Source organism: Rhinoderma darwinii, chromosome 1, assembly GCF_050947455.1.
Source record: "Rhinoderma darwinii isolate aRhiDar2 chromosome 1, aRhiDar2.hap1, whole genome shotgun sequence".
Lineage (NCBI taxonomy): Eukaryota > Metazoa > Chordata > Amphibia > Anura > Rhinodermatidae > Rhinoderma > Rhinoderma darwinii.
Window position 1 is genome coordinate 239,937,937 of NC_134687.1, and position 27,288 is coordinate 239,965,224.

General features: G+C 40.3%; 1 protein-coding gene and 1 long non-coding RNA gene across 3 annotated transcripts in view; one reads left to right on the top strand and one right to left on the bottom strand.

Moving 5' to 3' along the window:
• PDE4C (phosphodiesterase 4C) overlaps positions 1–27,288 on the bottom strand; it is a 224,205-nt gene that overhangs the window by 127,395 nt on the left and 69,522 nt on the right. The window contains exons 2-5 of the mRNA XM_075863060.1: positions 20,476–20,667; positions 19,983–20,019; positions 14,368–14,441; positions 12,795–12,841 (exon numbers count right to left, since the gene is read on the bottom strand). Coding sequence (XP_075719175.1) covers positions 12,795–12,841; positions 14,368–14,441; positions 19,983–20,019; positions 20,476–20,667 — 350 coding nt within the window. The remainder of the gene's footprint in view (positions 1–12,794; positions 12,842–14,367; positions 14,442–19,982; positions 20,020–20,475; positions 20,668–27,288) is intronic.
• LOC142760150 (uncharacterized) overlaps positions 1–27,288 on the top strand; it is a 352,257-nt gene that overhangs the window by 39,897 nt on the left and 285,072 nt on the right. For both annotated transcript variants that reach the window (XR_012883252.1, XR_012883253.1), the window contains exon 2: positions 20,478–20,677. This is a non-coding gene — a long non-coding RNA (uncharacterized LOC142760150). The remainder of the gene's footprint in view (positions 1–20,477; positions 20,678–27,288) is intronic.

A 27,288-nucleotide genomic window follows, 5' to 3' on the forward strand; every position in this document is an offset into this window, starting at 1 on the left:
ATAAATTCCCTCCTTTGTATAAATGCAGCCTTAAATGGGATTCTGTCAGTAGATTTTATGCTACCAAACTGCTGACACCGCTAGGTAACTATCTAGTAACGGATTAGGAACATACCGGTGTTCCTGCTGTTACTGTTTGCATCAGTGGATAAAATATGTTTTATTCTGCTGCGCCAAGCTCGCCGAAACAGGAAGAGTCTGGCGTCTTGATTCAACAGTCGAGCAACTGCATAGGGGAAGGGCTAGATGCCAGACACTTCCTGGTTCGGCAGGCATAATAAAACTTATTTTTTACACTAATTCAAGCCCTAACACAGATATGACTCTAATCCGTTACTTGATCGCTACCTTGCAGCGTCAGCCGCTTGGTAGCGTAAAACTTACTGACCCACTCCCTTTAGGCTAGGATCACACACACCGTTTTGATGCCGTTTTTGGCTCAGTTTTTTTGAGCCAAACACAGGATTGGACACAAAAGAAAGGAGATCGGTCTTTTCTTTATACCTTTCCTTACTTTTGGATCCACTTCTGAATTTGGCCAAAGACTGCATCAAAACTATGTGTGTGATCCTGGCTTTAAGGAAGGATGTTTTGGTTGGGAAAAAACTGCATCCAATGGCAACGTGTGACTTCCTGGTCATCATTGACTGCTTTTCTGATTGTGAAATTTTGGATAACAAAAGTAATTTACATAAGTGTTATTTTGATGTTTTAAGCATAAGTCCACTTTTGCTGAAATTTGCAGCCTGACCGCAACTGATATCCCATGAACACATGCTGAAAAACTGACCGTTTGTAGCCTGATACAGTTAGGCCCCATGCACACGACCGTAAAAATTATCCGTAATTGCGGACTGTAATACGGTCCGCAATTACGGACCCATTTGGTTCTAATAGCCGCGGACTCCTTTCCGTATCGCTACGGATAGGTGTCCGTGCCGTAGACGTGTACCGCAAAAGATGAGATATTTCCTATCTTTTGCTTTTTACAGGCTGTGCTCCCATACTTTGTATGGGAGCACGGGCCGAAAATTCAGGCGGCTGTCGCCGGCCGTGCCCGCAATCGTGGCCCCTGATTATGGGCACGGCCGTGTGCATGAGGCCTTATGCAGCAAATCTCAGCAAACTTGGACTTGCTCTTAAAGGGGATGTCCGCTTTGGACAATCTCTACTTGTTAAAAGGGTCCCTTGACAATAAGTGAATCACAAAATGTTTCCCTGCTGAGACTCCACAGCGATCAGCTGTAATCTGTGGGGAAAACCTGGCAGTAAGTGTCGATTTCCCTGTAGCTAAAAAAAGATATGAGACCCTTTAACCCCTTCAAGACACAGCCTGTTTTGGCCTTCAGGACACAGCCAATTTTTTCAAATCTGACATGTTTCACTTTATGTGGTAATAACTCCGGAATGCTTTTACCTATCCAAGCGATTCTGAGATTGTTTTCTCATGATACATTGGACTTTATGTTACTGGCAAAATTTGCTCGATACATGAAGTATTTAATTGTGAAAAACACCAAAATTTAGTGAAAAATTGCAAAAATTAGCATTTTTCTAAATTTATATGTATCAGCTTGTAAGACAGATAGTAATACCACACAAAATTGTTGCTAATTAACATCACCCATATGTCTACTTTAGATTGGCATCGTTTTTTGAACATTCTTTTATTTTTCTATGACATCACAAGGCTTAGAACTTTAGCAGCAATTTCTCACATTTTCAAGAAAATTTCAAAAGGCTATTTTTACAGGGGCCAGTTCAGTTGTGAAGTGGATTTTAGGGCCTTATATATTAGAAACCCTCGATAAGTCACCCCTTTTTAAAAACTTCACCCCTCAAAGTATTCAAAACAGCATTTAGAAAGTTTCTTAACCCTTTAGATGTTTCACAGGAATTAAGGCAAAGTAGATGTGAAATGTTCAAATTTCTTTTTTTTTTTTTTGCAGAAATTTATTTTTCATCTATTTTTTTTTGTAACACAAAGTTTTACCAGAGAAACGCAACTCAATATCTATTGCCCAGATTCTGAAGTTTTTAGAAATACCCCACATGTGACCCTAGTGCACTTATTGACTGAAGCACAGGCCTCAGAAACAAAGGAACACCTAGAGGATTTTGGGGCCTCCTTTTTATTAGAAAATATTTTAGGCTCCATGTCGGGTTTGAAAGGCTCTTGCGGCACCAAAACAGTGGAAATCCCCCAAAAGTGACACCATTTTAGAAACTATACCCCTTGAGGAATTTATCTAGGGGTATAGTGAGCATTTTGACCCCGCAGGTTTTTTGCAGAAATTATTGGAAGTAGGCCGTGAAAATGAAAATCTACATTCTTTCAAAGAAAATGTAGGTTTAGCTAATTTTTTCTAATTTCCACAAGGACTAAAAGGAGAAAATGCACCACTACTTTTGTAAAGCTATTTCTTCCGAGTAAAACAATACCCCGCATGTGGTCATAAACGGCTGTTTGGACACACGGCGGAGCTTAGAAGGGAAAGAGCGCCATTTGGCTTTTGGAGCTCAAATTTAGCAGGAATGGTTTGCGGAGACCACGTCGCATTTACAAAGCCCCTAAGGGACCAAAACAGTGAAAACACCAAAAAAGTGACTCCATTTAGGAAACTACACCCCTTGAAGAATCCATCTAGGGGTGTAGTGAGCATTTTGAACCCACAGGGGTTTCATAGATTTTATTAGAATTGGGCAGTGAAGATAAAAAAAATCCTTTTTTTCCAATAAGACGTAGCTTTAGCTCAACATTTTTCATTTTCTCAACAAATAAAGGAATAAAAGAACCCCAACATTTGTAAAGCAACTTCTCTGGAGTACGGCAATACCCCATTTGTGGTCATAAACTACTGTTTGGGCATACGGCAAGGATCAGAAGAGAAGGAGTGCCGTTTGGCTTTTGGAGCACAGATTTTGCTGGATTGGTTTCTTGACACCATGTCACTTTTGCAAAGCTCCTAAGGTACCAGTACAGTGGAAACTCCCCAAAAGTGACTAGATTCACGAAACTACACCCCTTGAGGAATTCATCTAGGGGTGTAGTGAGCATTTTGACCCCACAGGTGTTTCATAGATTTTATTAGAATTGGGCAGTGAAAATAAAAAAAAATCCTTTTTCTTCAATAAGACGTAGTTTTAGCTGAAAATGTTTTATATTCTCAACAAATAAATGAAAAAGAGCACCCCAACACTTGTAAAGCAACTTCTCCTGTGTACGGCAATACCACATATGTGGTCATAAACTGCTGTTTAGGCACAGAGTAGGGCTCAGAAGGGAAGGAGCGCCATTTGGCTTTTGGAGTACAGATTTTGCTGGATTGGTTTCTGGTCGCTATGTCGCATTTGAAAACTCCCAGTGGGACCAAAACAGTGGATCCCCCCCAGAAGTGACCCCACTTTGGAAACTACACCCCTCAAGGTATTCACCTAGGGGTGTAGTGAGCATATTAACCCCACAGGTGATTGGCAGAAATTGGTGTGCACGCGATGTTGCAGAGTGAAAATGGTTTTTCAATAAATATGCCAAGATGTGGCGCCCAGCTTGTGCCACTGGAGACACACACCCTAAAAATTGTTAAAAGGGTTCTCCCGGGTATGGCGATGCCATATATGTGGAAGTAAACTGATGTTTGGGCACACTGTAGGGTTGAGAAGGGAGGTAGTGCCATTTGGCTTTTGGAGCGTGGATTTTGCTTGTAGTCGTTTTGTTTGGAGTCTTACTGGTGTTTCCGTTTATAATGTGGGGGTACATGTAAGGCGGGCGGAGTATATAAGGGGCATAGTCAGGTGGTATAGTGGGGTAAAAAAAAAACAATAAAATAATCCATAGATGTGTGTTATGCTGTGACACAATCCTTTCTGCACAGGCCGGTGTCGCACTAATAAATGGTCTTTACTTATTCCCCTTTTGGTCCACACTCCGCACCTTTAAAGTTTGGGGAATTTTGCTGGGAAAGTGTTGTCCTGGTATAATACGGGTGCCCTCACTTCCAGCAGATATGTTTGGGCCCTCCCCTTCCTGGTTCCCTAATTTTAGGGGCTTGATAATTCGCCACTTGAAACAGAAGAAACGTTCCCCTCGGGCTGGTACAACTGCATATTTTTATTTCCTGGCTTATTGGTGCCTTGACTAATTTTATTTTTTCATAGACGTAGTGGTATGAGGGCTGTTTTTTTTTTGTGTGACGAGCTGTAGTTTTTATTGGTACCATTTTGGGGTACATGCGACTTTTTGATCACTTGTTATCCTTTTTTTTTTGGGAGGCAAGGTGACCAAAGAACAGCAATTCTGGCATATTTTTTTAGTTCTTTTTATACAGCGTTCACCATGCGTTATAAATTACATGTTACCTTTATTCTGCAGGTCAGTCCGATTCCGGTGATACCTAATTTATAGCACTTTTTATGTTTTACAACTTTTTGCACAATAAAATAACTTTTGTAAAGAGAATGGATGTTTTCTGTCGCCAAGTTGTGAGAGCCATAACGGTTTTAAATTTTTCGTCGACGGAGCTGTATGAGGGCTTGTTTTTAGCGAGACGAGTTATAGTTTTTATAGGTACCATTTTTGGGTACATGCGACTTTTTGATCACTTTTTATTTCAATTTTTGGAAGACAAAGTGACCAAAAAAATAGCAATTATGTCAGTATTTTTTAGTTATTTTTTTTACGGCGTTCACTGTGCGGAATAAATAACAATATTTTTATAGTTCAGGTCGTTACGGTCGCAGCGATACCAAATATGTACGGCTTTATTATTTTTTTCAATAATAAATGACTTGATAAGGGAAAAAGGGCGATTTGTGTTTTGTGTTATTATTTGAAACTTTAATTGTATTTTTTACAACTTTTATTTTTACTTTTTTTACACTTTTTTTTTACACTTTTCTTTAGTCCCACTAGGGGACTTGAAGGTCCAACTGTTTGTTTGATGTTCTAATACATTACACTACCTATGTAGTGCAATGTATTAGAACTGTCAGTTGTTCACTGACAGCAAGCCGATCAGGCTCCGCCTCCGGGCGGGGCCTAATCGGCTAACGTAATGGCAGATATGAAGCCATTTTTAGGCATCCTGTTGCCATAGTAGCAGTCGCCAGCCTTGCCATCGCATGGCAAGGCTGCCGATTGCATACAAACCACTTTGATGCAGCGATTGCATTGAATCACTGCATTGAAGGGGTTAATGCCAGGAATCGGAGCTAGCTCGGGTTCCTGGCGATAGATCGGGGTGTCCGCTGACACATAGAACATGTCGTGAGTTTTACGCAGCGGACTAACGCTGCGCAAAACTCACGGACTGTCTGCACTGCCCCATAGACTTCTCTAGGTCCGCGTGAAAACCACGCGGCCGGCACGGACGCAAAACACGTTCGTCTGAATCCGCATTAGGAACACTTAAATTAAAATTCTGCAGAATTTCTGTGCGGAAATCTGCAGCAGATTACAGTACAAGCCATGTGGATGAGACTTAAATCTCCACAAGCTGCGGAATATTTTCCGGACGGAAATCAGAACATGATGTGGATTTTCAAATATGTGGCATGCTCATACTGTTCGATGTTCACTGCGGATTTTAGCCTTTTCAATGTAGAAAGGGTGAAATCCGCAGCAAAATCCTCAAGTAACATATGCAGATTTATGTCCTGTGTGAATCCAGCTTTACTGTACACTTATAAACATATAAAGGATTCTGATAATATACAAATAGTAGAGAATTGGTGTTGATGCAGTGCCACAATATATTAGTGTAGGCTATTTGGTGATGTTCTCACAACATTAGTCTTTTATCTGTGGACTACTGAGGGGTTGCTGCAACTTAAAGGGAACCTGTCATCAGCATTTCACCTATTAAACCAGAAATACCTGGTGGTAGTGGGTGAAAAATAATTTCTATATAACCTATAATTGTCGTCGTAGTCGGCTCTGTAGCTTTAGTATTCCGTTTTTTAGTGTTCCCACACCGTATACTAATGAGCAGAAAAGAGTCAAATCTTCGTTTGAAGAGAGTCAAATCTTCGTTTGAAGGGAGTCAAATCTTCGTTTGAAGGGAGTCAAATCTTCGTTTGAAGAGAGTCAAATCTTCGTTTGAAGAGAGTCAAATCTTCGTTTGAAGAGAGTCAAATCTTCGTTTGAAGAGAGTCAAATCTTCGTTTGAAGAGAGTCAAATCGTCAGGGATCATTACCATGTATATTGTTTGCAAAAATATTATCCTCACACATATATGTATACAGTGAAGGAAATAAGTATTTGATCCCTTGCTGATTTTGTAAGTTTGCCCACTGTCAAAGACATGAACAGTCTAGAATTTTTAGGCTAGGTTAATTTTACCAGTGAGAGAGAGATTATATAAAAAAAAAAAAAAGAAAATCACATAGTCAAAATTAGATATATTTATTTGCATTGTGCACAGAGAAATAAGTATTTGATCCCTTTGGCAAACAAGACTTAATACTTGGTGGCAAAACCCTTGTTAGCAAGCACAGCAGTCAGACGTTTTTTGTAGTTGATGATGAGGTTTGCACACATGTTAGATGGAATTTTGGCCCACTCCTCTTTGCAGATCATCTGTAAATCATTAAGATTTCGAGGCTGTCGCTTGGCAACTCGGATCTTCAGCTCCCTTCATAAGTTTTCGATGGGATTAAGGTCTGGAGACTGGCTAGGCCACTCCATGACCTTAATGTGCTTCTTTTTGAGCCACTCCTTTGTTGCCTTGGCTGTATGTTTTGGGTCATTGTTGTGCTGGAAGACCCAGCCACGAGCCATTTTTAATGTCCTGGTGGAGGGAAGGAGGTTGTCACTCAGGATTTGACGGTACATGGCTCCATCCATTCTCCCATTGATGCGGTGAAGTAGTCCTGTGCCCTTAGCAGAGAAACACCCCCAAAACATAATGTTTCCACCTCCATGCTTGACAGTGTGGACGGTGTTCTTTTGGTCATAGGCAGCATTTCTCTTCCTCCAAACACGGCGAGTTGAGTTAATGCCAAAGAGCTCAATTTTAGTCTCATCTGACCACAGCACCTTCTCCCAATCACTCTCAGAATCATCCAGATGTTCATTTGCAAACTTCAGACGGGCCTGTACATGTGCTTTCTGGAGCAGGGAGACCTTGCGGGCACTGCAGGATTTGAATCCATTACGGCGTAATGTGTTACCAATGGTTTTCTTGGTGACTGTGGTCCCAGCTGCCTTGAGATCATTAACAAGTTCCCCCCGTGTAGTTTTCGGCTGAGCTCTCACCTTCCTCAGGATCAAGGATACCCCACGAGGTGAGATTTTGCATGGAGCCCCAGATCGATGTCGATTGACAGTCATTTTGTATGTCTTCCATTTTCTTACTATTGCACCAACAGTTGTCTCCTTCTCACCCAGCGTCTTACTTATGGTTTTGTAGCCCATTCCAGCCTTGTGCAGGTCTATGATCTTGTCCCTGACATCCTTAGAAAGCTCTTTGGTCTTGCCCATGTTGTAGAGGTTAGAGTCAGACTGATTAATTGAGTCTGTGGACAGGAGTCTTTTATACAGGTGACCATTTAAGACAGCTGTCTTTAATGCAGGCACCAAGTTGATTTGGAGCGTGTAACTGGTCTGGAGGAGGCTGAACTCTTAATGGTTGGTAGGGGATCAAATACTTATTTCTCTGTGCACAATGCAAATAAATATATATAATTTTGACTATGTGATGTTCTGTTTTTTTTTAAATATAATCTATCTCTCACTGGTAAAATTAACCTAGCCTAAAAATTCTAGACTGTTCATGTCTTTGACAGTAGGCAAACTTACAAAATCAGCAAGGGATCAAATACTTATTTCCTTCACTGTATACATTTCAGTTCTTTGTGTAATATACTGATATATAATAAGTTCTTTGTTCATGTCGGACACACCTAAGGAAGACACCGCCCCCTGGAATGCAAGAAGAGTGAGTCTGAGAACTTGCAGCTGAGTAGCCGGTAGGGGCTTGGGCACTCCCACATCCCTAGGGAGGAGGCATGTGTCTTTTCCTGTGTTTCTTTGTTCTGAATAAAGTCAGTTCTCTCCTTGTCTGATCAAGGGAAAGCTGTGTACCAACACCTTTGGCTGGTTTACTTCTTTCCAGGCATGCATTCAGCTTTCAATTTACAGAGGTGGTTATTCGGTGTGAAATAACAGGGAGAAGGGAGTTACCCTGATATACGGACCTGACAAAATCTTCGTTTGAAGAGAGTCAAATCTTCGTTTGAAGAGAGTCAATTCTTCGTTTGAAGAGAGTCAATTCTTCGTTTGAAGAGAGTCAAATCTTCGTTTGAAGAGAGTCAAATCTTCGTTTGAAGAGAGTCAAATCTTCGTTTGAAGAGAGTCAAATCTTCATTCCTCAAGTCTTTCCGAGTTTACCTCGCCTCCTTACTTTTGATTGACAGCTCCTCACCTTCCCCCAGCACACAAAATCCCGCACTTGGCCATTGATATCCTTTTCTGGTGTGTGCGCACAAAGGGACACCGGATTATTACGATAAAAGGCGCAAAATATTTGCAGTCTGCTATTTACATTCGGAGGAGGAGTTTAGGAGAGGGGATAACGGTAATGAACTTTTGATAGCAGCGGCCAGTGAGGGATAAGTAAAGTTCAATTGGTGAAATGCTGGTGACAGGTTCCCTTTAACGAAAGCAATAACCTTATTAGTGCAAACTGGACTGTGTGGAAATGTATTGATAAACTTTCGGATTAGGAAACGTGAAATAAAGATAGTATCCCAAATAATTTGTTCTAATGTAAGGGTCCTTTTAACCCGGCCAATTTTGCCCGTAACAAAGAGCGCAGATCAACGAGACAGGAGCTATGAGCAGTAACGATTGGGGACGAGCGATCGCTCATCCCCACGCATTACCATCATGTCGGCAGCACATCGTTGTTTACATAGGCAGATGTGCTGCCGACAACAATATATTCTGCTGCATAAACAATACGATCAGTTGATGAACGAGCGTTTGTTTGTTCATCGGCTGATCATTGCTTGCTTACACAGGGCAATGATTGGGAATGATTGTTTATATAAACGTTTGTTTGCCCGATCGGCCTGTGTAAAAAGGGCCTTGAGTCTCCAGGATTGCAGCAGATTGTCAAGCTTCATTAATTAATTATTTTTTTTCATTTCTATGGGGTTGTTTGCAGGAAGTGAAAGGTTTGTGGGGCCTCTTGGGAGTGATACAAGTCCTCTGGTATGTTTTAAGGAATGTCTGACGTCAATTGTTTCCTCTTTCTTTCTCTGTGTGTAGTGGGGTCATTAACTATTAGGGTATGTTCACACACACTAATTACGGACGTAATTCGGGCGTTTTTGCCCTGAATTACGTCCGAAAAATGCGTCTTGAAAGCGTTGACAATCATCTGCCCATTGAAAGCAATGGGCTGACGTTTGTCTGTTCACACGAGGCATGTATTTACGCGCCGCTGTCAAATGACGGCGCGTAAATAGACGCCCGCGTCAAAGAAGTGACCTGTCACTTCTTGGGGCGTAATTGGAGCCGTTATTCATTGACTCCAATGAAAAGCAGCGCCAATTACGTCCGTAATGGACGCGGCGTTTAAGCGCCTGCACATGCCGTTACGGCTGAAATTACGGGGATGCTTTCTCCTGAAAACATCCCTGTAATTTCAGCCGTTACGGACGCTGTCGTGTGAACATACCCTTAGGCGTCATATTATGTAGTACATGTATAACTAGAGCAAAATATTGGTGCAAATTACCACTAGTACCAACCAGTCAGCGAGTTATTCAGCCTTTTAAGCAAATGTCTCCTCTTTTCATCTACGTAAGACTTGCAAGTGCGAATAAAAAGGTTTGGGTAGCTGTTTGCTGAAATGTAAAATACCCCCAAAGCACTAGCCAACATTGAACAGCCCCCTCTACCCTAGCAGATGATGAGTCATGATAGGACCTTGGGACCGTTGCTCTGGTTGCTACTATCTCTATTATCCATCACCCATCACATAGATACAATATCTATATTGAGCTAAATTGTGGCATCTGTACATAAATTCACGGGCAGTCGATAAAAATTAGGGACTTTTGGCCAGTACCTGTAGATAGAAGTATCTGTCCTTTGTTTCAAAACTGGGGAGGGTCTTGCACAGGCTATTATGACTATAATATTATTTCTTTACAGTTCACAGTAATTGCTACTAATGTGTTCATATTTGGATTCTCCGCTATAGGTATTCATAATCCTTATATATTTTTGGTTTTGCAATTTGTTCAGAAAGTTGTAAAAAACAAAAAAAAACAAAACAGACCGACCCATAAAATAATAGGAGGTTGGCAACCCTAAATTGTCTGTATGAGCTTGAGCCCACAAATGACAGGAACAACAAAACAATCGGGCTGGCTGAATGCTCCATTATTCTTCAGCAATGCATGGACCAGTTAAGATACCCAACTTAAAGGGGTATTGCCACAATCGTAATCAAATCTCATTGTACACCTATTGTAAAATATTAAATAATTGCAATTTTAAAAATTTATCATAAAGCAACGGTTCTTGAGTAATTACCCCCAAAATACCCCATATCATCTATTTGTTACTACCTGGTCACCCTTAGGCCTCATGCACACGGCCGTGCCCGTAATCACGGGTCGCGGACAGCCACCCGCATTCTCAGCCCTTGCTCCCATACAGAGTATGGGAGCACAGACCGTAAAAAGCAAGATAGGACATGTCCTTTCTTTTGCGGTACACTTCTATGGCCCGGACACCTTCCCATAAATAAACGGAAAGGTGTCCGTGAACAATAGAAGTGAGTGCATGGGGCCTTAGTTATATTCTCTGTAGTTTATTTTCTAATCCGCTTGAGCATGTGCAGTACAGCACTGCTATTTTACTATAGCAATGCTCCTTCTCTCTGTGCTATGTGACTACGCATGTTTAGTTTCACTGGACAGGGTGAGCATGTGCAGTCTACACTAAGGACGCACAGAAGAGTACATGGAGTCAAGAGGATTGTTGGAATTGCAATGTTTAAAGAGGCTCTGTCATCACATTATAAGTGGCCTATATTGTACATGATGTGATCGGCGCTGTAATGTAGGTGACAGCAGTGTTTTTTTATTTAGAAAAACTATAGTTTTTGACGGAGTTATGACCTATATTAGCTTTATGCTAATGCGTTTCTCAATGGACAACTGGGCGTGTTTTACTTTTTGGCCAAGTGGGCGTTGTGGAGAGAAGTCTATGACGCTGACCAATCAGTGACCAATCAGCGTCATATACTTCTCTCCATTCATCTACACAGCACTAGCAATATAGCTATATCGCTATGTGCAGCCACATAAACACACTATAACATTACTGCAGTGTCCTGACAATGAATATACATTACCTCCAGCCAGGACGGGATGTGTATTCAGAATCCTGACCACTTCTCTGCACGTCTGTGATTTACAGCATAGCCGGCGTAGTCTCGCGAGATTACGCTGTAAACTGTCATTTACAGCGAGATCTCGCTGTGCTGTGCTGTAAATCACAGAGACGCTACAGAAGTGGTCAGGATTCTGAATAGACATCACGTCCTGGCTGGAGGTAATGTATATTCATTGTCAGGACACTGCAGTAATGTTATAGTGTGTTTATGTGGCTGCACATAACGATATAGCTATATCGCTATGTGCAGTGTAAATGAATGGAGAGAAGTGTATGAAGCTGGGGCTTGAGAAAGACCCTCCACTTGTCACGGGTCGAAACGTTGCCATTTTTTTACTGGATGTTTGACCAATAAAAGAACATATTGATTGAAACTTGGGAGATGTGTGCTGCTGTTCACCATGCTTTTTCTGAAGATTACATTACGTCAGACTGGGTTTGTCTGATTTTACAGCGTGACACCGCTCCTGATAACGGGATTTGTGCTGCTTCAAATATTGTATTTTTTGGCTGATTGGTCGCGTCATACACTTCTCTTCACAACGCCCACTTGGCCAAAAAGTAAAACACGCCCAGTTGTCCATTGAGAAACTCATTAGCATAAAGCTAATATAGGTCATAACTCCGTCAAAAATGATCGTTTTTCTAAATAAAAAACACTGCTGTAATCTACATTACAGTTCCGATCATATTATGTACAATATAGGCCACTTATAATGTGGTGACAGAGCCTCTTTAACTCTAGAACAGCAGTCACGCACACTACTATGAAGGACCACACAGTGTAGAGAGTGATTCTAGTATACCGAATGCAAGAGCTAGAAGCCAAAAACTATGAATATAAAGACATAGTCAGTGTCTTAGGAAATATAACCATATGTATTCAGGAAATAAGTGGGTACTGGGCTTTTAGTAAAAGCGTTTGATTCAGGGATAACCCATTAAACTCTCCATAGATGTGAATGAAGACTTGGTGAGTCAACATCAACTTTTACAAGCTAGGATCTAAATGTCACATTAGTCATATGGTCGCACATAGGAAATAGTCAGGAGTTAGTAGCATTCACATCACCGTGTGGAATTCTCTAGATGGTAGTAACTACTGTGTAACTAGTAGTGTGGTTTATTGTAATACTGACACATCAGGCTCAGCTGATATGTGTATTACAGTGTGCACTTTTTGTATATTAATATATTGCAGAAACATCAGCATAGCATAGTGCACTTAAACAGCTTGAGAGACTTGAGATCTATCTTTTAAATGTGCACAAAAATATACTATATAATACAGTGTATTGCTATCATAGTATAGGAATTTATGTATAATATAAGTTGAAGGTTGCTTTTGTGAAATTAATACTATGATCTTTAACTCCTTACCAGATAAGTTTGGTTTACACGCTGTTGATGGATTGTTGCCAGATCTCCTGGAAAAATAGGAGAAAATAAATCAATGATGAAATAGTTTTGATAGATGAAAACGAACTAAAAAACTGACCTTGTTGCCAGCCAGTGGTGAAAGATGCTGGTGTTTTGACTCCTTGGCGCACATTTATGGCGCTGGTGCTTTTATACTTCACACCAAGCACCATATATTTTTGGTGCAAGAATAGTGCAGGCACAGAAGTGTGCCCGCACCATCTGCAGTGGATGTCCGTGTATGTTTCTCGGATAGAGAACTCCTACCCCAGCCATTTAACCCATCAGGTGCAGCGGTCAATAACGACTGCAGGCTTTTAGTGGTTACCTCTGACACCCTGTCAAGTTTTTCATGGCAGCCAGGGGCCATCTGTTTATGCCAGAGGCAAGGCCTAACAGGAAGTTTTACACTGACAGGCAAAATATACTGAGCTACATAAGTAGGGTAGTGTATTATTGAAGCAATCAAGCGATCACAAGTTCAAGACCCTTAGTGGGACTAAAACAAAAACAAATAAAATGTCAAAAAATAAAAAATCCAAAGTAAAAAAAATACTAACCCATTTTTCCCTTAGAATTTTTTATATTACGAAAAACGGAAAAATCCCCCAAAAAGTACACATAATTAGTATCGTCGCAACCCTGACGATCCGTAATATTGAAGTTACACATTATTTATCCTGCACGGTGAACACTTTAAAAATAAAACGGTGGACTGTCAGTTTTTTTAACCCTATTAAAAAAATTAAATTAAAAAAAAAGAGCATTGAAAGTTAATCAATAAGTTCTTTGTACCCCAAAAACAACCGCAGGTCCCACAAGAAATAAGCCCTCGTACGTAAATCACCCATTGACTATTAAATATTAATTTGTGTTGCAGCACTCTGAGCACCATAACTTGTTATTTTTCAAAGTTAAAATGTCATTTGTACCACACTGTAAACTCCGTAAAAACAATGGCAAAACTTTTGGGGTTTTTTCCCATTCCTCCCTAAAAAAAAATAACGTTTTCAATACATTATATGTACCCAAAATGGTGCCTTTAAAAAATACAACTTGCCCCACAACGTATCTGCATGGGTGTGAGCATGGAGACCCAACTCTCCACTGTCCTTGGCCAAGGGACTTGACAAGAAAACACCGTTCCCACGAGAATTCCCATGGCTTACAAGCTGATCTGACAAGTACACACATCACTGGTTTTATGCTCACCTGCCCCCTCCCCGTTTTCTCCACTTTTTCCATAATGAATTTAAGATGTAACAAAAACTTAAAAAATATGAATAAAATAATTTCTTCAAAAAAAAAATCGAACAGAATCTTTAATATTAAATACAACTTTCTCCACAAGTACCCACATTTTTACAGACAAATACATGCTTTATTATTGAGGACAATTTGCGCTAAATAGTTTTTCTTAATGACGGTAGTTATGTAAAATAATACAAGTAAAATAGTGGAATATATATATATATATATATATATATATATATATATATATAATATATAAAAAGGAAACAAAATAATCTCTCACTTGTTAGATACTTTGTCCTGAAGGTGAGTTAGCATTGCAAAGTTGCTTCGCACAGTTCGCAGGCTGGCCAGAACCTAAAACAGAGCCAAAAATTATACTATTACCAAGCCAACTGCTAACCACACTATATGTCCAAACGTATGTGGACAGCTGACCATCACACCTATATGAGCTGGTTGGACATCCCATTCCAAAACCATGGGCGATAACATGGATTTGGTCCCTCTTTTGCAGCTATACCAGCCTCCACTGTTCCAGGAAGGCTTTCCCCAAAATGTTAAAGTGTATCTGGTAATGTGTGCTTACACAGCCAAAAGAGCATTGGTGAGGTTAGGCACTGATGTCGGACGAGAAGGTCTGTCTCGCAATCAGCGTTCCAATTCATTTGAAATGGATCGAAATCAGGGCTCTCCAAGTAACTTCAGTGTCTTGACACCAAACTCCTCAAACCATGTATTATGGTCCTCGCTTTGTGCATAGTCATACTGGAACAGGAAAGGGTATTCCCCAAACTGTTGCCTTAGAGTTGGAAGCATACAAATGTCTAAGATATCTTTGTATGCTGTAGCATTATCTTACCCTTGAGGCTGGATTCACACGAGCATGTTCGGTCCGTAAAGGACGTAACGTATTTTGGCCGCAAGTCCCGGACCGAACACACTGCAGGGAGTTGGGCTCCTAGCATCATAGTTATGTACGATGCTAGGAGTCCCAGTGTTTCCGTGGAACTACTGTCCCGTACTGAAAACATGATTACAGTACGGGACAGTTGTCCCGCAGCAAGGCAGGGACTCCTAGCGTCGTACATAACTATGATGCTAGGAGCCCAACTCCCTGCAGTGTGTTCGGTCCGGGACTTGCGGCTGAAATACGTTCCGTCCATTACGGACCGAACATGCTCATGTGAATCCAGCCTTACTGGAACGAAAGAGCTTAGCCCTAACCCTGAAAAAGAGCCGCAGATAATTATCCCTCTGCCATCAAATTTGACAGTAGGTGCTATGCATTTCGGTAGGTAGCATTCTCTCCGCATCTGCCAAACACAGATTCTTCCATCAGACTGCTAGATAGTGAAAAGTATCCAGTGACGGAATGCTTTACACTGCTCCAGTCAACGCTTGGCGTATTGCGAATGGAGATCTTAGGCTTGTGTGCAGTTCGCCAACCATGGAAAACCATTTAATGAAGCTCCCAATGCACAGTTCTTGCGCTGATGTCACTTCCATAGCAAGTTTGACACTCTGTAGCGAGGGATAGGCGGTTTTTACGTGGCACACGCTTCAGTACCCATTCTATGAGATTGCATGTTCTACCAGTTCATGGCTGAGATATTTTTACTCCTAGATTCCTCTACTTCACAGTAATAGCTCTTATAGTTACCCAGGGCAGATCTAGCAGATTAGTAATTTCACAAACTGTAGCACAGATGGCGTTCTATGACAGTGCCACTTTTAAAGTCACTGAGCTTTTCAGTATGACCCATACTATTACCTTTGTTCATCTATAGAGATTGCATGCTATGTGTTTGGCTGAAACAACTGAACTAGACAGTTAGGACTGGTGTCCACATACTTTTTGGCCATATAGTGTAACGGGGAAGTAAGCCAAATTAGTGCCTTCACTCAGGGAAAACCATGCATTGTAGTTTTTTTTTCTTTGTTTTTTTAGGTGTGGGAAAGATTTTTTTTCTTGTGTGTTTTTTACTGTACCATAACTATAGTTCAAATGAGAACTACCAGCAGAAATATATAAAGGTCTGTTCGTGTACACAAAAAAGTTTTTTTTACTTTTTCAATAGCTTTTATTAAGCTATTAGTGTCTAAAGGGGTTATCCAGGCATTGGATGTTTTTTCATACTGATGACCTATCCACAGTATAGGTAATCAGTATATGATCGGAGGGGTCCGACACCTGGACCCTGCACCGATCAGCTACTCCGGCTGGCTCCGTGCACCGGATGTCCGTGCCAGAAGCAGATGACTCCGGTCACACTATAGCGACTGAGCTGCAGCTCTGCTCCTATTTAAGTATATAGCGGATAGGTGGTCATCAGTATGAAAAAACATCACATGCCCACTTTAAAGTGGTTCTACAGTATATATCTATATATATATATATATATATATATATATATATACAGTCCAGCAATAGATGAACACAGCACTCCAAATAACAAGGTATCAGGCCATGTGCTCGTCACCAGGGGATGAATCAATTCCCCCTTTTTTTTAGAGATCGGAGAAAACGTAGAACACAGTGACGGCACCAGGACTTCAAGGCAGATGAAAGCAAAGTGGATTTATTCACCTCAAAAAACAGCAGCAACGTTTCGGTTCCAAAGGAACATTTCTCAAGCCATGACAAACTAACAATAGTGCCAAGTATATATAGGGAGGACGCACATCAATTGGCAATAAAAAAAATTGACTGTACAATTCTCATTGAATACATCAAAATGTGGTTATCACAGTGTATTACAAACATTATGAATGGAGTGCAACAATGAATCTTCAGAAAGACATCAGTAGATAACAGTGTATTTGAAAACATAACTACACATCATGAATAGTGAATAATAGGTGCAATAGGATTAATTAATTAATTTTTACACTCTTTTAGAAACATACGAATTTGTCAAGCATCATGAAGGATTTCGGAAAGCAGCAGAGGCCTATGTATTGGGATCATTGAGTCCCATATGGAATTGTTTGTTTATATATTTCTATATCCAGTATTGATCTCAGCTATGTGGTACATTAATGTGCATAAATTTATATTTTATGAAGTCTGGAGTATGGCTTTACCATATTTTATTTCTCTATTGACTAGCACCTGATGAATAAAAAAATACATATTTCTATATATATGTGGTCTATGATCTTTTTCCCAGCATGAGATGTCTGATAAATTGGACACTCCTGTCTGGGATTATTAAGTTCTATTGAATATGGCTTTTCTATTAATCCCATTGGTGACTACAGTCACATGATTTCTCAATGGGACGTGAATAGTATACAAACCTTCTTGTTCATAAGCCCATACCTATTTCTATTAATAATTTCTTAATATCTTTATCTGTGCAGTTTAGTGCTAAATGTGATCCTCCGGACCTGTTATGGGGCTAAATCTTGCACAATTTACATACTCTATATCTTCTATCTATATCGCCACATGCTCCTGCGCAATGGGACTAGAACGTTTGTTCCGTCTCGGCGCATGCGCAGTAGCGATTGCGCTGCACGATGCGTTCCACCGGAATCAATATCCGGTTTCGACGCCATCTTGGAGCATACGCAGTCGATGCGCGCGAACATTACATGCTGGGTACATGGAGAGATCGTAAACTGTAAGTTTAGGGATCTAAATTAATTAATAATTGGCCTCTGCTGTCCTCCTAATTAATCCTATTGCACCTATTATTCACTATTCATGATGTGTAGTTATGTTTTCAAATACACTGTTATCTACTGATGTCTTTCTGAAGATTCATTGTTGCACTCCATTCATAATGTTTGTAATACACTGTGATAACCACATTTTGATGTATTCAATGAGAATTGTACAGTCAATTTTTTTTATTGCCAATTGATGTGCGTCCTCCCTATATATACTTGGCACTATTGTTAGTTTGTCATGGCTTGAGAAATGTTCCTCTTGAACCGAAACGTTGCTGCTGTTTTTTGAGGTGAATAAATCCACTTTGCTTTCATCTGCCTTGAAGTCCTGGTGCCGTCACTGTGTTCTACGTTTTCTCCGATCTCTAAAAAGAAAAGGGGGAATTGATTCATCCCCTGGTGACGAGCACATGGCCTGATTCCTTGTTGTTTGGAGTGCTGTGTTCATCTATTGCTGGACTGTATATATTGAATCGAACACGTGCACCCATTTCAAAATGTTGTCAACTGAAGATGAGCTGGATATAGGTGTGATTACACCTCAAGTTTTTACCTATACCAAGGAGGACGCTGACCGTATCCTTCAGGGCCTATCAGGAGATGTTACCTTCCTAAGTGTACCCACTGTTGAAAATGGGAGGCAGATTCCAAGAGATTAATCTCCCTTGAATTACATCTATCCACGCTCGTTGAGTACTACAGATGCCTCCGAATACCACGCGGTATGCGCTCACATCTGAGACCTAATCTCTTCCCTACAAACGTAGCATTTGAGAGATTTGAAGCTATCTCAAACAAATATTCTCAGGATCTTTTGCTACTGAATCTTGAATATCTGCAAAAAGAGATTGATCTGGTTAAAGTACGCCTGAGTGAAAGGGATACTCGGCTAAAGGAGATGGTCTCCTCTCAAGATTTGACAACTTTAAAAGATAAAGCTACCTCTTACCTACAGAAATTTCGGGGAGATATTGAGAAAACAAAGCGCCAAAAATGGCAGCGAGACCTTGATGATTATGCCACAGGCAAAATCTACTGTTGGCAGGGAGAAGATGCTGACCCAAGGGGTCCCAGGAGGATCGAAAGAGGACCAAGAAGACGACAGAGGGGAGCTGAGCCATGCATCACGGATTCAGAACTCTCTGATCAATATGCTATACCTTTTTTAGGCGACAACATGTGTTCTACGTTCTGTCCTATATATATATATATATATATATATATATATATATATATGTACTTTTTTTTATATATATATATATACAATGTTTAAAAAAAAAATCCTGCCTCCCTACGTCACTCACTCAACTCGGCGCCACTACATGAAAACATTGTAGTGCCGCTCAAGTAAATACATGGCTCCCTGCTCCCCACAGTTTGTGTCACATTGTATTGAATAGCCCTTTTACTCTTCAAGAATAAGCAGGCTAAACAAAAAAAATATATATTATATCTCCCAGAGAACCCCCCCTTTAAAGCTGCTCTACTCCTGTGAAAATATTAGGTAAAACTGACAGAGAAAAGGACTTGGGCATATTCGTAAATAGTAATCTTAACTGTAGCAACCATTGCCCAGAAGCTTCTACCAAGGCAAATATAAAACCTAATGGGACATAGATGCACATGATGGGAACATAGTTTCACTGCTATACAAATCAATAGTAAAACCAGAACTTATGATTAGACCTGGTTCGATCTGGCGTTGTTTAAACCTCCGCACCATACTCCTCAACATGGTGTGCACCCTGTTGAAAAATATGGCACCACTTGGACAGTATGCCAGTATTGATTAATAACCCACAATGTCCCTTCTTGTCTCCTTTCTCTAATAATGATTTTGGATTAAGTTGTATAAAGTCTGTTAACGTTTTATAACAAGATTTCTGAACAAATAATTCATATGTACTTATCAGCATTGTACTTCTGCAGTTTTCTGAATGAATTTGGTATTTCTATAGACTGTGCTGCTAACTGCTTTTATTCTGTCCTGATTTCCATTACAAGAGTCATTCCGATTGTATTCTTAAAAATGAGTTCAGGCCCATGTAGTTTGGCAGTAGCTCCATAATATGGCATGTGTTTGGGCATACCCCAATACGGAATAGATGAAAAAAAAAACAGTGTACCCCTGTGTAAAGTTAAAGACCTATGGATGTACAGTATGGGCACGTAATGTACAATACAGAAGCCTTTATTTATGTTCAGAGATAAATCACTTACCTGTGCAAAAGGAGTCACTATCATGTCTTCTCCATGCCTAAGGGGAAAGCACCAGATATATCAATGTTTTTTCTTTACAACTTCCTGTGCAGTAATAATTGTGAACGTTTGTTTGAACATTTACCGTCATATTTAGACTGTAGATTATTTCATTGGAACCGGTCAGTAACCGCCAAGGTCTTGTATGACACTATGCACTAGAAAAACATTGGTGCCATACGTGGGCTACAGACCAACATGTTGCCATTATGAATGCACATATCCGTTAATTTCCAATTGGCTTTTGAAATGAAGAGGTAGTATCTAGGAGTAAATATTCCGTTTTATACTAATGGATATTCATGGACGTAAGAATGGGCTAATTCTCGTGGTATGTTTTCTATACTGTGCATATTTTATAAATATTGTTTCAGTATTTTACTATGAAAAGTATTCTGCATTTTCTGAAGCTGCTAAGTAACCCAGAGGAATCGTGTCGTCCACTTATACTCACAGGTCACTGGCAATTGAAGAGTTCCTTGACATGGCTTTTGGAGAAAGGTCATAGTCACTGTCGGAACGGTAAAGAAAAGACTCTCTTCTCTGGCTGTGTGGGAAGTTGCCCTGCAAAACCAGACCTGATCCTGGACTGGCTTGGGAGTCCAAGGGGCTTCTACCAGCTGATAAGCCATTTTCAACATCAAAGCTAAAAGAAGGTAAAAAAATTAAAATAATTAGTCAAGCTACATCAGATTACATCAATATTTTTCACAGGTACCATATTGTCAAGACTATTTTTAATATTGTCTTTTTTAATACTCTACTTTATTTTTTCGATTTTGTTCATTGTACACAGTATTATATTTATTTTCTGTTCTTTTATGCATAAATTCTATTCAAGTTTTCAATGCATTTATTGAAGGAGGTCATTTTATTAACAAAGATTTTCACCCAAAACGTGAAAATTGTCTATATATTAGTCATTTAGAAGTCAGAGCACTAGCCAAACTGTGGTAACTAGGTTTGTTTTACAGAGATATTGGGATTTTTCTGTTTTGTTGCTTTGGCCATTTTTGCTGTCGTTGACAACAAAGTGCAGCCTTGTTGGTTTTCACTTTTTGGCAAAAATAAAGTATAACAATGAGTAAATACCAACTTTTGGCTCCTGCTCTAACTTCTAATTTACTTTTTATTTTTTTTGTAATAGTAACCACATCACTTTCTATGAATAACTTTAGCACTCCTTTTTGCAAACTGTTTTCATTCCTCTCATGTCTTGAGATGAGTAAATAAAGGATATGCAGCAGTACAGAATACTTTAGGACATGTGCGTTCTGATCATGTGGGAGAATTTGACTTACCTACTCATTATTAGTAAGGATAGGATAACATAAGCTGTGTCTTGATCTAAACCGTAAAATAACTAGCGGGAAATGGACTATACACCAAATAGTGAAAGGAATATGATCCACTTAAAAAGGAGATTTTCAAATACTGAATTTGCTAGTATAGAAAAAAATCTGGAAACACATCTGTAATTGTTTATATAAAACATTGCAGATTAAACACTGCAAAATATTGGTGCATAGTCATGCACATCAAAAGTCCAGCATCTTGACAACCGCTCCACAGTATCGAGTGGAATTCACTCATTTAGGCCGGAAGAGAAGACGTACACTGGAAGGTTTACTTAATTTTTCTCCTACGTATTCCCCAAATAATATAACTCTTCAGCATTACTGGTCTGGTGTACTGCCTGGGTACCAGCCTGTCTTTGATCTTTAAGCAGTCTTGAAGTTAGAATGAAGGGAAGAACCTAGAGCCAATCTTACCACTAGAGGAATGTACCGAATGGTGTAACTCACGCCATGAGGTGGGGTGGAGCAAGACTTTAGGACTTGTTTACAATAATCAATCTCCACTTAGCAATACTGTTGGATTAAAACTGCTGTTTAGGCCCCATGCCCACGACCGTAGATTTAGTCCGTAATTGCGGACCGCAATTACGGACCAATTCCCATGTACACCTTCCCGTATATTTGCGGGAAGTTGTCCGGGCCGTAGAAAGCCTCCGCTAAAGATAGGACATGTCTTATCTTTTGCTTTTTACGGCCCGTGCTCCCATACTTTATTAGGGAGCAAAGGCCAAATATGCGGGTAGCTGTCCGTGACCGACAGTAGCCTGCCGTGCCCGTAATCAAAGACTGTGACTACGGGCAGGGCTGCTTGCATGAGGCCCTAGTAATTATATTTCCTAGGCAATTATTTTTTTTTTTAAACTCGTTTTATTAAGAACTGTTACAATAACAAGTATAAAATCAATCATACATCTCTAATTACAAAACATGGCACATTGGATCAAGAACATTTACTTACAGCAAATCAAGTAATGAGTATACATAGAGCATTGCAATATGATGATATGTCATAGACAATAGCGAGTAGACTGGTTTGCTTGGACATATAATTTTTATTTCATAGCTATCTAAAAACAGGGGTACAATCACCACTGTGAAAAGCCCAACCGTGTATTTAAAAACGGATGGATATCATGGAATATGGAATCAGCGTATAACATTGGTAAAGCAGGGTGAAGTGAGGGAATTTTGCGTAGGGGGCAGTGGCATTGTTGTGCATCTGTACATTGGGAGAATCTGGTGCGGTTAACGCAGGCTCCTGTGTGAACGAGGGTCCAAACCACTGCTTTACCAATGTTATACGCTGATTCTATATTTTGATATCTCTGTTTACATACCCAGTCACAAAGGGTTCGCAAACTAACTAGGACTGGGAGTATTGTGTTTAATACGTTTTTAAATACACGGTTGGGCTTTTCACAGTGGTGATTGTACCCCTGTTTTTAGATAGCTATGAAATAAAAATTATACATTTTACTCATTTATCACTTCAGTGAATTTTCAAATGTTCATATTTGTGGGAGCACAATATATATCGTTAAAATACAGTGAATTATTTGCTTCGACATATGTATGACAATGGTAATATAGAGACAAAAACCAAAACAAATATAAAAGAACACAAAACAACCTAGGACCCATGTCGCCCATGAGCGTCTGATAAATCCAGCACAGCAAATTCTTGGAGATACATACTAAAATTTGGGCCACCTATATTCCTATCTCACATTATTTGGTGAACCAATGGAGGGGTTGACTGTCAGAGGGGAGTTATTCCAAATATCCCAGACCTTAGAAAATTTAGTACTACACCCACGATTCATAAATACAACTTTCTCGAAAGGTATGACTGAATTTACCAATCCCTTCCAATGACCAATTGATGGAAGTCGATCATTCATCCAATGCTGTGCTATGGTTTTCCGTGCTAGAAACAGAGTTTCTCTCTTTCCTAGGCAATTCTGTTTTGTTGCGGCAGCCATTTTAGCAAAAGTGACAACAGCAAATGTAGCCATATTGGTTGTTACTTTTGAATTAGCTTCTCAGAAACTGACAAAAAACTGTCATTTTGTCAATATGTTCAATCAATAATAAAGTGAAAACTTACCGAGACGCCAGTTAAAAGCCCTTCCTGTTGTAACTTTTGCAAAACCGGCCAATGCAACAAAATAAAAAAAATGGGAACAATAAAGTAAAACAAACATAATTATCAAACGTTAGCTATGGCTCTAACATATGATGTACTGGTATATGACTTTTTGGGTGAAAATCCTCTTTGATTATTGATCATGCTTGTCATATGATGACTAAAGATTTGAAAGAAGATGATCTGAAATAAGGAGCATTGAGTATCTCAAGATGCTAAGGCAGGCAAGTACAAGGTCAAAAGACTACATTTATATATCATGGGACAAAAATAAATGAGATACATAGGTATTTATATCACATAATGACTATATAAGACAGACTGTGACAAGATGCATTGCAATACATATCTCCGTTTCCCTTTTGTGATTGTCTTTTTCCAACTAGGTATTAAAGGGAATGTGTTGCCAGAAAAACATGTTTGTTTTTTTTAAATTAAACATTTAGTGTGTGGGTGATTAAACATTGTTCAATTTTTTTTTATTTTTTTCACGAGTCAGGAAATATTATAAATTAATTCTAATTTATAATATTTCCCATTTCTGGTCACTAGATGGAGCTATTCACAAAATTGCAGCATTGCAAAATTGGGTAAAAAGCCCTCGCTCTAGTGAGCTCTCAGCATCCCCCCCTCCTTTATCCTGGCTAGTGCCGGGATAAACGAGGGGTTTGAACGGTGTAACCTCCTACACTGTGTGTCGCCATTTTTTGAGCTAACACACAGTATAGTAGGTTTACATACAGTAGTAAACACACACAAACACGAACATACATTGAAATCTCTTACCTGCTCCTGCCGCCGCGGCTCCCTCCGGCCCGTCCGCTCCGTCTGCTGCCGCTGGTCCAAGTGCACAAGTCCGGAAGCCGCGACCGGAAGTAGTAATATTACTGTCCGGCCGCGACTTCCGGTCCACAGGAAAATGGCGCCGGACGGCGCCAATTTCAAATTGGACTGTGTGGGAGCGGCGCATGCGCAGTTCCCACACAGACGCCGTACACAGAAGTGAATGGGACGGGAGCCGTTCGCAGTCCCTATGGGACTGTGGCTGCCGTATTCCATGTCTGTATGTGTCGTTAATCGACACATACAGAAATGGAACAAAAAATGGCAGCCCCCATAGGGAAGAAAAAGTGTAAAAATAAGAAAAAGTAAAACACAAATAAATATAAACGTTTTTAATAAAGCACTAACATCTTTAACATATAAAAAAAAAATTTGTGATGACACTGTTCCTTTAAATGTCGACAGGGCTCTGTCCGACTCTATTACCAAGATTCACACATGGGATGAAGACATGTAAATGATACTTAAGTCCATATTACACGGTGGAAAAACTCTTTCTCCCAGTGTACGAAAATGGTGACATCATGGGGTAACAGTGTCCGTGTGACGAAGCCTATACGGAGGCCCACAGCATCCCTTTCACTCTGTTTGGCACTGTAGAGGTTTTCTGCTCTAGAAGCAGTGCACCATTGAAACATGGCACCGTTTTTTATCTGCCACATTTATATGGAATCTGAAAGGAAAAACCTCCATATGGAATTGGAGGCATATGGTGGTACAGCATAGAAGTCAATGGGTTCTGTATTACAGATCCGTACTTCTCCGCTAATTAAATGAAATAAATAAGCATTTCTCATGCTTTTCAATTATACAATAGGGCATATTTATTAAGACTGTTTCATATGCCAGTCTTTAGCAACCAATTTGCTGGAGTAACATGCGGCACATTTATGAACCCTTTCCCCTCGCTAATCTGCCAATTTATTTCGGGAAAGGGTTATTTAAAAGTGGCGCCCCCTCAGAAGACGAGCGGGTGCCATAGCCACCGGGTCTCTGTGTTACCCATCAGGGCAATGCTTGCGATCACAGAAATCTCTGATCGCAAACATTTAACCCATCAGATGCCGGGGTCAGGTTTTTTTACTTTCACTTTTGGTTTGGGGCTGGTCGCCAGCTCCCCTGCAGCGAGATCGCGGGAGCCAATGTGTTCCTATAGCAGTCGGCAGCCTTCTGAACGCTCCCAGGCCTGCTATAGGAATATTGCTATTGAGCTTTGCCTGTGGCAGGTCTCAATATCAATGCACTGATTTTGCCATAGACTGTAGTACTGTAATATTGCCGTCTATGGCATAAGTGATCTGATGACCACAGGTTCAATCAAGCCCCCTAAGGGGGCTAACAAATATTAATAAAAAAAATGTAAAACAAGTTTTTTTAAAATTCTAATTTCCTTACATCACATATAAAAATAAATAAACACAGTAGGTATACCCACGTCCAAAAATGCCTTCCATGCCACTTCTAGCTATTCAGAGCAATATAAGGGTTTTTCCTCTGCTATTAAACCTGCCTTACTATGCCTCATTCATGGGTGCAATTGCTGGCCTGATTATTGGGACAGACACAGACGACACCGATATATTTCGCTCCTTCCTCCGCTGCTTTTTCCTATTTCCACCGCTACATTTGATGCCTATCATGGACAAGGAGGAAAAATAAAGCTCAGTTAAAATTCTTGAAGGACTTTTTTCCAGGGCTGGAGCATGGATGGATATGCTCTTTGGAAGTCCCGGATGTTTCAGACAAGCGTGCCGGCGCTACTTTAGTGCACGGCCCTCAAGACCGCCCGCAGTCGACAACTTTAGCGCTAGTCCTGAGACTAGCTCTGAGGTGACCACAGAGGTGGATGTTAGTCCCTGTTCCACAGAACAGGCTCAAGATAGCTTTGCAGAGCATGAAGCGGGTGAGAGCGACATCCATAGCCATATTCTCAGTCATAATGCAAAGTCAGGGATCAATGGATTGCCTTCCTCCCCCACTGTATGTAATGGAGACAAGCATGGATTTCGTGCAACCAAAAACTATACGCAAGTAAGTGACTGTACATTATTAAAACGGGTCGCAGTTCATAGCTCATATTCCAGCTTCATCTGATGTGGTAACAGTGGATTTAATGAAAGAGATGGTAATTGCTTTTGGTTGTTAAACAACGATCTAACAAACCTCTTTTTAAAAAAAACTCCATTCTCAGGTGGAAGAAATAGAGGAAAGAGTAGATCAGATAGATTCTAAAGTAAGAGGGATATCAACCACACATAACAAACTGCTAGACGCATATAACGCCACTGAAGATGAAATTGATGCTATTAAAATAGCAGACATGGAAGACCGCTGAAGATGAAAAACGTAAAATTTAGAGGTGACACAGTCGGTTCCCCCGAATGAATTAAGATTTTTCACAAAAATTGATGTCCGCAATATTGCCCAAACTACGCTTTCAGATCTGGAAATTGATAGGGCCTATTGTTTGCCCAAACCGCGTCTGCACTTTTTCAGGATCAAGGAGAACCTCATGACAGCATCCAGACAAAATTCAATACTTCCAGCTCCATTTGCTGACACCTCCCTCTTTGTGGATCTGTGCCCATCAGCCATTAACCGGCCATTTTGCGCGTAAATGACCAAGGATTATTTTTTGTTTTTTCGCGGTCGCATTCCATGAGTCGTAACTTTTTTTTTTATTCCGTTGACATAGCGGCTGCCATGGAAACCCGACGGCGACCCGTGATTTCTTTGAAAAAAACCAACAATTTCGGCAGTATATTGGCGGTGATTTAGACGCGGTTTCCACGTCAAAATCAGCGCCCAAAAACTCTGTGTGAGCTGGGCCTTAGGGTGACGTTAGATGTGGCAGATTCACTGCAAATTTTACTTGTGGCTTTGCGCAGGCAAAGTCTGCAGCGGATTACAGTACAAGGCA